General features: G+C 36.7%; 1 protein-coding gene across 1 annotated transcript in view; it reads right to left on the bottom strand.

Moving 5' to 3' along the window:
* USP38 (ubiquitin specific peptidase 38) overlaps positions 1–10,073 on the bottom strand; it is a 534,729-nt gene extending 524,656 nt beyond the window's left edge. Inside the window, exon 1 of the mRNA XM_044062265.1 lies at positions 8,717–10,073. Within this exon, the coding sequence (XP_043918200.1) occupies positions 8,717–9,398 (682 nt within the window). The 5' untranslated portion in view covers positions 9,399–10,073. The remainder of the gene's footprint in view (positions 1–8,716) is intronic.
* Between the last annotated feature and the right edge of the window lie 599 nt (positions 10,074–10,672).

Genomic DNA, 10,672 nt, shown 5'->3' with positions numbered 1-10,672 from the left:
ACAGTCATAATCTATGGAAACTCAGTTGCTATAACTTCATCATCCCCATGAAATTCTAACATTTAACAATACTGGACTCCTGCTATCTTTCCTCAGAATTAATAAGAGGAAGACAATATGCATTTTAGCCATTTATACACCTCCTGGTAACAGCAATACCACTGCTGAAAAAGAACCTCCAGTGGATACCTCATCAATCCTCCAAGGAACCATTACATAAGGCAACAACTTTGTCTATGTTAATTAGATGTCAAAGTAGGTTAATCTCAAAGAATCAATAAACTTTTACAGCTTCACTCAGTTAATCACCACTAGAACTGACAAAAAAGTCAAATGGACACTCAGTACTAGATTAGATCCTTATCAACAAACCAAACAAATTTCAGAAAGCAGAATGTCTGCCAGATGCCACTAGTGATCACCTTCCAACCTACATACTTAAAAGCCTCACCAACCATCCCCAACAAATCACAATCAAATATGTGATACAACGAAATGCAACAGAGAGACCTTTATCAAAGCACTAACTCAGTTTAATACGAGCATGTTAAAAAACATGCCACTAGATGCTACAGTTTCTCATTTTGAAACTTTCCTTAAATATCTCAACAATCTAGCTCCTGTATGCTCAATAAGGGTAAAATCCAACACTACTCCATGGCCAACTACAAAAACAAAAGTTTATCAGTAACAGACAAACCCTGGAAAGAAAGTCTAAAAAGTCAGAACTCAAAATGCCTTACAAAATGTTAGGAGGCACTTTAGAATTATACAAAGCATCACATTAAACTTCACAAACAAAACTTTTGTACCAACCTCCAATACAAAAATCATTATTACCCAAAACTATTCTGGTCAACTTTAAGTAACTTACACCCAGGCCATATGTCCACACCCTCGCTAAGCAACCCACATAACAGATTCAATTTCCTCGAAGTTCAACTCATACTTCATAGAGACTTTGTTTGTGTCTTTCGGCTTTTCCCGGTTAGGGGTCGCCACAGCGGAACTCCGGTCCGTTAATGATTGGTAGTGGACTTTTACGCACCGAGTTACCAACCCTGACGCACAACCTTCAACGAAGGCATACCCCATTCGCGTATGCCTCCACACAGAAGAAGCTCTAGCTGAGAATCGAACGGGACAACGTCTTGCTATGAGGCGACAACGCTACCGCAGCACCACCACCGCAGTCATATTTCATAGAGACTATTCCTTATAAATAACACTTCCCCTCTTTTACTTCCTCCTTCCTCTACAACCAATCACAATAATTTAATTTCTACCTTAGTCCCAACTCTCTGATAAGAAAATGTGTACTTAAACTAAAACCTATGTCTTTGACATAGAACACCACCAAAATAAACAATTAAAAAAGGCTGCTAATGCAATGGCATTTACTGTATTCATCACTCATACCCTAAGCAACAAAAACAGGGGTCAAACTACTAACTGCTTGGCTTACACAAAATGAATAATTACACATAATCTTATACATTCACCAGAAAAAATACCCAGCACCAACAATCTGCAACTCTACTGCCCAAACAGGTCCTCCTATCTGGGGATAAGTTCTTACTATTTGTAAACAGGTCACATAACTCAGCAAGGGGCTCAATGTATGCACAATATTCTTTAAGCTCTGGAATGCAATCCGAATACAATTTAAACTAGTTAAAACTGTGCCACTTTTAAACAACTACTTCAACAACATTTAAGTCAGTCCTGGCTGTGCATCCATCTCATCTGGTTGAGACTTTCTCCTAGTCCCGCCATCCTTTTATTTTCCTCCACATTTGCATCACTCTTAGTTTAAATTGAATACTCTTACTTTTCTATTTTGCTCTCCTTTTGTTACACTCCTGTGTATTTTTTCACTCTCCTGTCATATCAGTCACACCAACTCAAATTAGACTTGCACTATAATACCTCTCACCCACACAGACCTGCATTCCTCAGTAATCCCTAGTTCATAAAACATTTCACAGCTTTACCACATTTTCTATTTATACTTTAAATATATCCTATACTACGTTTGTCAATTATAAGTGTTAAAATAACTACCAATGTTATCTTTAATCATGTAAGAAAATTTAGTGTCTTACTTGTAAACGTGTTTTTGTTTACTGATAAATTCTTATAGACACTACTGTGTAAGAAATATGTGTGCGCAAGCACCATTTTCCGAGATGTAAATCTCCTGTAATATATTTTGCATATACTTTAAACAATTTATTGTAATACTGTTGTAGAAGTTTTTGCTGTATCCTTGTGTTACACTACTGCTCTGGTGTTTTTCTCCCCTGCCCACTGCTGAAAAACGGCTTTACCCAGCCTGACTTTCCTACAAAGGCAAACAAATAAATAATAAATAACATTTAATTTTGCATTGCACAGTACTATCTACTAGTGAGCAACAAAGTAACTACACTCAGAATATTGGATACTGCAGGGCTCTTCTACCCTGAACTCTACTGCAAATGGGATTGGACAATCCTTAAAGAAACATTTATTTAGACATTCAGATGTATATTAAAACACTGAGTAACAAATGGTCAAAGAAGACAACAGAGTACTCTCACAGTAAATTAGCAAGTTAGGGGTCCTAATGGAGAGATGAAAAGTCGGCATGCAAAGGAGCAGTAGTGCTGAAACTGAATTCAGCCTCAAGTCTTGGTGAGTATCTTCGCAGGATGGACCCTGTTTTTCACAAAACCTCACCAAGGTGACACCAATATATAAACTGTATTTATATAGCATATATTTTATTTATTTGTCATTTTTTATCCAGGTTGGTCCAGCTGAGCCAGGGGCCCATTTTTAGTGGAGACCCAAGGATAAAAGCTCCAAAATACAAGTTACAATTTTACAAAAGATTTTTCTTTTTTTTTTTTCTAAATTATAAAAAGTATGCTTTTATGATACAGTTACAGTGGCTTATGTTCCAGACATTTTACATCAGGAAAAAATAAACATTCATTTTATTTAAACAGTTGTGTTCAAGTTTCAATAAGATAGTGCAGTATAAGAAGTATATTCTTCTGCAACAATTTATATAAGTAGCAGCCATAGACTCAAATAAGTAAAAAGCATGAACAAGATGTAGGTATACTGTAGGAAACGAAATAGAAAAATCAGAAGGTGTGTTTGAGGTAAGGGTATAGAAAGCAGTAGTATTTCGGGTTGGAGATTGACACTGACAGGACCAGGTCTTTTGTAGGTATTGTTTAAGCTCAAGTTTGAATTGTGTTTTCTGGGGAATACGTCTTATGTTGAGGGGAAGGGCATATAATGGACAAAAGTAAGTCAAAAACAAAAAAAATATATAGCTGGGTGCACAAGACCCAGGATAAACAGTGCCCAATCCTAGGCGCACTGGTGCCAGGACTGGAAAAAATGACAGTGTAGAATCCTCAAAATACGGAAACATTACTACAATGGAGCCAGGACAGGCCCAGAGGGAGGATGAACCCCTGTTGTAGAAAGAAGTAGCAGTCCACAAAAAATGATTGGCCAAAGAAGAGCCATAAAGATGACAGAGCTGACTATTGAGAATAGGAAAGAAATTATATATTGTTACTATTATGTAAAAAGCCCAGAATTTCCAGACACAAGATATACAAAACGATTAAGAGAGAAATTGGAGGAAAGAAAAATACTTCCCAAGGAAAAACTGTCAGAAGCTTCAAATAAAATTTTGCATACATTAACACAGCAGATTTAAAAAAACAGTATATAGAGCAAGAAACTTTGATCTGTTTGGAAAAAGAAGCATCTGAGGAAGTGTGAAAATATAAACAACAAAACCTAGAGATTTGAAAAATATAAAAAAAGAAATATGGACAAGGAAAAGTAAGAGAGATTTGATATGGTGCAATATTTATGCAAAGGACAAAGCCAAGTTAACTAATATAGAGAAGGCAGCCTCAAAGATATTCGAAGGGAAATATAGGCAAAGGCAACCAGATATGGAAAATTTCACAATAAAAAAATTAATATCACAAAGATGGAATGTGGAAAAGAAGATTAGTAAAGCAGAAGTTAAAAAAAAATAGACGAAGTTATGGAGTGCCTGTGAAGTGAAGGATTTAATGTAGAAGGTCTAACACAGCATGATGGAGTGAGTCTTCAGAATAAGCAAAAGAAAGATCATCAGGAGAAATCTGAAGAAGAAATATGGACATGGGAAAAGAAGAGAGACTTAATATGGTTTGATATTTATGCAAAGGAAAAGGCAAAATTAACCAATACAAAAAGAGCAGCACCAAAGATATTTGAAGAGAAGAAATACAGGCAAAGGAATCCAGATGTGGAAAACTTTACAATACAAAAAATAAGAAGACTAAGAGGAAAAGTAGAAAAAGAGAAGTCAAAGAAATAGAAACTGATATTTTGGAGCCTTCCACAGGAAACCAGTATAAACACTGACTTGAAGCTACACAGCAAGGAAAGGAACAGGAAATTGTGGAAACTCTAATGCAGTCAATGTTGAGGAGTGATAGGCCAGTGAATTCTCATATGACAGAGCAACAGATGACACAGGATGAAACTGAAGAGAAGGTGCCACAGGAAGAGGCTATAAAACTTCATATAGAATGCCCGCAGGAAACTGAAAACAAGGGATGTGCCCTCAGTTTGGAAGAAAGTGAGCTAAGAGAAGAGTTGCTTGATTTAATGGACATGGATAGCTATATTAAGATCGATGAGATTAATAGACTGCAAAAGGTCAATAAAAACCCAAAAAGTAAGAAGCCTGATAAAACAAATGAATGCAGTAATTAGGACTGTCCATAGAGATTCATGTGATATAACAAAAGTAAACAGGATATATTACTGTGCTGCTAAATTAATAACCGATAAACTTCTACCACAAGAACACAGTGTAGTGAGGGAAAGGAAGTGGAGAAATCGAATACCATCATGGAAGTAGCAACTAGAGAAAACTATACAGCAATTAAGACAAGAAGTGTCACTGTTAGATTATAGATGAGGGAATAGATCAACAAAATACTAAGAAAGATAGATGTGACTAAAGCAATGCACAGTATTATAACAGACCTGGATCTATCATGCACTATCGCAAATAAACTAAACATTTCAGCACAGGCAGAAAAACTTAGAAGATACACAAATATAAGGGAAAAGTACAAAATAAGCAATTTATTGATGATCCAAATAAATTTTATAGAGAATTGTGAAATGAAATAAGGCAAAAGCAATTGAAAGACTGCCAAAAATGAGGAAGTATATACATTTTGGAGAACTATCTATGAAGATCCTGTGGAACATAAAAAGATGCTAAATGGATAGAAAAAGTAAAAGAAAGAATAAGAAGTTTAAAGGTACAGGATATGAAATGGGATAAAGTAACAACCAGAGAGATTGAAACAAAGTTAAGATAAGCTTCTAACTGGAAAAGCCCAGGCCCAGATGCAGTACCCAACTTTTGGTTAAAAGTATTAAAATCTTTGCATGAGGATTTAGCCATGATTAAGAGCTATTTATATGCGCACCCCAAACAGACACCACACTGGCTAACAACAGGCAAAACAATGCTCTTAAGAGTGAACTTACAAGCTACCCTAAAATTATAGACCAATAATAACTTGTCTTCCGACATCGTATAAACTATACATGGGAATTGACGCCGACAGAGTTTATAGTCATTTAGAAGAAAACTCAATTATGGAAGTAGAACAAAAGGCAATAAAAGAAAGTCATATGGAACAAAGGATCATTTGTTGTTAAATAAAGTTATAGTGGAGAACTATAAAAAGGGGAAGAATCTAAGTATGGCATGAACTGACTACAAAAAATCATCTGATAGTATCCCACATTCGTGGATAAAAAGAGTGCTTAAAAATGGATAAGATACAACCTACACTGATTGACTACATTACAGTAACCATGAAACAATGGAAGACTACTTTACAATTAAACCATGATAAAGGACAGATTATTATCTCATGGATAAAAATTCAAAACAGGATATTCCAGGGTGACTCTCTGTCGCAGTTGCTATTCTGACTTGCCAATAACCCATTAAGCTATTTACCATCTTAGGCCATGGCTACAGTCTGGCTCCTAGAAAACAACAAAGTCTAATGACTTTTCATCTTCTCTTTGTCAATGATTTAAAACTGTATAGTTCATCAGATGAGGTACTGAAAGCACAGCTCCAGGTTGTCAACTTTTTCAGATGATATTAGAATGTCATTTGGTTTTGATAAACGTGCAAAAGCAACTTTTAAAGCAGGAAAACTGCAGCACCAGGAAAACATCAGTTTGGAACAAGAATGTGATATAAAAGAACTTGAGCAATAGAGTGTGTATAAATACTTGGGAATTGATGAAGGATCAGCAATAAAACATGAACAAATGTGAATAAAACTCAGCAACGAATACTTACTTAAATTAATCGTGAGAACAGCATTGACATCTAGGAACAGGATCCAAGCTATAAATCAATTTGCTCTTCCTGTCCTAACTTACACTTTTGGAGTGACTGACTGGCCCCAAAAAGTGTTGGATAAATTGGATATTAAAACAAGAAGGATGCTTCATACTCACCAAATGATTTATAAAAATCAGCTTACCACGGTGGTGGTGCTGCGGTAGTGTTGTCGCCTCACAGTAAGACGCTGTCCGGTTCAATTCTCAGCTACAGCGTCTTCTGCATGGAGACATGCGTGAATGGGCGTACCTTCATTGAAGGTTGTGCATCAGGGCTGGTAACTCAGCACGTAAAAATCAACTACCAATCATTAGCGGACCAGAGTTCTGCTGTGGCGACCCCTAACCGGGAAAAGCCGAAAGACACAAGTAGTGTATACCAAGCTTATATATTCCCCGTTACGAAAGAGGGATGAACCTCCTTGAAATTGATTATATGTAGAGATCTGCAATCGTGGGATTCCACTCATATCTACTGACCTCACAAGATCTAAATGTAGTTAACGTTTTGAAACTTGAGGAGAATCAATCTAAGGTCACTTCTCCGTTTAATTTAGCAGAAGCATATCGAAGTCAAGCAGGAATGGAAATCAAACCAGAAGTAGATAAACACCAGGAAGCAACTGAATGTGCCAAAACAATAAAAGAAATAATACAAGATGAATGACCAGATGAGAAGGCAAGAAATATGGAAAAACAAATACAATTGCAAGAATAGGAAACTTCTGGAAGAACTTCATGTTGATCAGGAATGAACACAGGAATGTTTAAGGAGAGGTGAATTCAAACCAAGAAATGAAACATTAATATTGGCAGCCCAAGATAGTGGGCTACATACACGCTGGTTTGCAAAGTCCACTGAACATGTGGGAGAAACAGACAAATGTAGGTTTTGTAAAACTGAATTGGAAACAGTCACACACTTTGTTGCTGGTTGTGACACACTTATGGCATAAAGACTGTATACTGAAAGGCATAATAATGTGCCGAGACTGCTGCACTGGGGATTGTGCAAACATTATGGTATCGAAGTGGCACAAAACACTGGAAAAATGAGACACAAAGCATCATAGAAAATGATGATGTTTATATCACAAGGGATCACCCATTACCAACAGTTCAAAAGATGGATACTAGAAAACTGGATATAGTGGTCCAAGAAAAGAATACAAAAGTAGCATTGATCATTGAAATCACCACACCTAGTGACTACAATGTCATGCGTAGAGAGAGACACAAAGTCATAAAACACTAGGGTCTGCAGTCAGAAACAAGAGCAAGGTGGACAACAGATACCCAAACAGTTCCAATATTAGTAGGAGCAATGGGTCTTACAAAAAAGAATCTAAAATCATATATAGATATGTTACCAACCCATGTAACCCCATACAAATTGCTGAAGGAGTCATTACTGGGCACATTGCAGGTGCTGCGAAGAGCACTTTTGGCTGACATCAAAAAATTAAAATACTTATTTCATGAACTTTTATCGCACTTTGACTTAGGAATGGAGTCCATTCCCGTCATGGTATTAGAAACCCAAAAGATTTGGGGAAATTATAAAATAGGTTTGTGAAATGGCCATCAAAAGAGTAGAACACAAAAAAGTACTCTCACAGCAAGTTGGTGAAGAAATACGATCATAAAAAATATTCTAGGCACAATGTAGTCTTTACATCCTCAGAAAATTACATCAGGGAGGCAAATATCTTGATTGTAAAATTATATCATCACCGCATGGCACCCCCATCAGACCATTTGGGGATGTAACAAATTCAAAGCAATAATAACCCCTTAGGAGTGATGCAGAGGCAATAATGATGTACAAATGACAAACACGTTCAAAGACAAAATGCTTTTATAAAAATGAACTGCAAATGTCTTATACTTGTCCCATGGTCATTTCCACTGCATTGATTATTTCCTATACACATCGTCGGGAAAGATGCTCCCTATATCCAACACTCACAATGTGAAAATATATGTTCTTGACAAGTTCTTGAGTCTCAACAGAAATATTATTTCTGCAAGTTTTATGTTGCTGCATTCAGTGACCATGGTTATGCTATACATAAATACAAATACCACACTAAATGAAACCTCTCAGCAGTGCAGAATCACTTTAAAACATCTAGATCCGTTTTTTTTTTTAGCCACAGTGCCCCCACCCAATCGCTCACTTTGGAGCCAAGTGGTTACAACAGTAAATGTAAATCCCCGATATACTTTTGCTTAAATTATCTTTATCCTAGATGCTTCCTACCTGTAGAAGAAATGATAGCGAACACTTCCTGCAGGGAAGGCAACAATTTAGAACTTTCAATGTTCCAAACATCCTGAAGCAAACTGCTAACTTTGTTAACCTGGGCTACATATTCTCGAAGTTCTTTCTCTTGTGTAGAGTTACACTGGAAGTGACTAATAGTCCTCACCAGCTGTTGGCAGAAAGCGACCCCAGATTTCCCTTTAGGAACACATTGCACAAAGTCAGACATCAACTCACTCAACCTGGCAGTAAGGTGCGGACCAGGTCTCTCGCACACAACCCTCAAAATTTCAAGTTGCAAGACTTCAAATATTCCCAAAACAGAAGGGCAGCTCATTATTAACTTCAATCCATTGTGGATGTAGTCGATGATGGCGACATCTTTCCTGTCAACTGAACCATAGCCCTGTTGTAACAAGCTCAAAACAAAGTCTTTATTGAAAAAGTTCTCGAATTCAGGGCGATGATATCTAGCATACGCTTCCAACACCTGATAGCCAACCTGCTTTTGGAAATTGTCACTCCCTGTTAAAATAAACCGGGCGGTGAGATTGAATATTGCCTTGCAATCCTCATCACTGACAGAGTTTTCAGCAGATTCTACTACTCTCTTCACAACTGCTCTTTTCACATTCAAAGGATAAGAAGACGTGATAAGTCCCTCCAGAATCTTATCCATAATTATAAGTTAAAAGTCCTCAGTAATGTATATACAGTAATGAATCGCGACATTACTTCACAGCTGAAAGGATAAATTTCCAGAATGACTACTAGGTTTTTCTAACTATGTTCTGCCAGAAAGGAAGTCATTCCACATCTGGTGTACTAAGTTAAACAGTCCGATAGTGTGCGTGCATCAGGAACTTTGTTCCCCCATTGTAAAAAAGAAACCATAGGGCCTATTCTACTGCTTCTCTTTCCATTTTGGAGTGGAGAGTGATATTCCTGTGGCATCCATTACTGCTGGGTGTGTACGTAAAATGTGGAGTAGTATAGCATTGCTCTCTTAAAAATATGTGTTCGTTTCCTTTGGTGTTTTATTGCATCATAACATTTTTCATTTTGTGATATTTCTATACACAGCTGTTTACGTCATATATGAGTTTGTTTTCACTTGTTCGTTTACCAGTACGATAAGTCACGGAAAGCAGCAATTGTTAACTACTATATTACAGCGTTTGCTTTTGTGTTAAGCTTTGTTACTCGAGTAAGCGAACTGGCCAGCTTAGTAGATGCTCAGATAGCATTGGTTACTTTCTTCTCAGAATTTATCTTTAGCGGCCTGAGTTTAGCCCCGTGATTTTTTTGGCAGGAAAGTTTGAATATTACTCGTCTAGTAATGCTAGATATTACAGCAACATATTTCTTATTCGTTTAAAATGTGTATTAATACAAACGTTCACTTTCTGTAAAACGTGTAAGTGGACGCTATCTGTATGAATAGTCCCTGATTATTTTCGGAAGAAACGTGAGCAATACTCGCATCTGTAACGGTTTAGGCATATCGTTATTAATTTTGCTATTTAATTTACCCTTTTACTCTTAGACTTCCTGATTTTTTTATTTTCTATATAAACACTTAGTATCCAAATATCTTCTAGTTTGAAAAGTAGCATGATCCTCCGATTTTAATGCTCAGTGGTCGAGAGGTGTATCAGCAACATCCTTGCTTTACTGACTTTTTCAGTCAAGAGCTGGACGAGAAGAGCAATGATAAGTATAGCAGATATGGAGACTTTGAAGAATTCATTCAGCTAGTATGTTTTTCTTTTATTTTTGAAAAGGCAGTAGGGCACAGGAGTATGTACAGAAAATCCAAAAGATAATATACAAATTCTATAGAGTGACTGGTAGTGCTTGAACCTTACAGCTCCAAAGCATTTACACTTAACATAAGTTGTTACCTTTTGTCTCTTAAATTATTTGGATTGGCAAATTAACACCAACTTTGCC

Source organism: Protopterus annectens, chromosome 2.part1 (assembly GCF_019279795.1).
Source record: "Protopterus annectens isolate FY-2018-M chromosome 2.part1, PAN1.0, whole genome shotgun sequence".
Taxonomy (NCBI): domain Eukaryota; kingdom Metazoa; phylum Chordata; order Ceratodontiformes; family Protopteridae; genus Protopterus; species Protopterus annectens.
The sequence above is the reverse complement of the archived record's forward strand: the minus strand, read 5'-3'. Positions and strand labels throughout refer to the sequence as shown.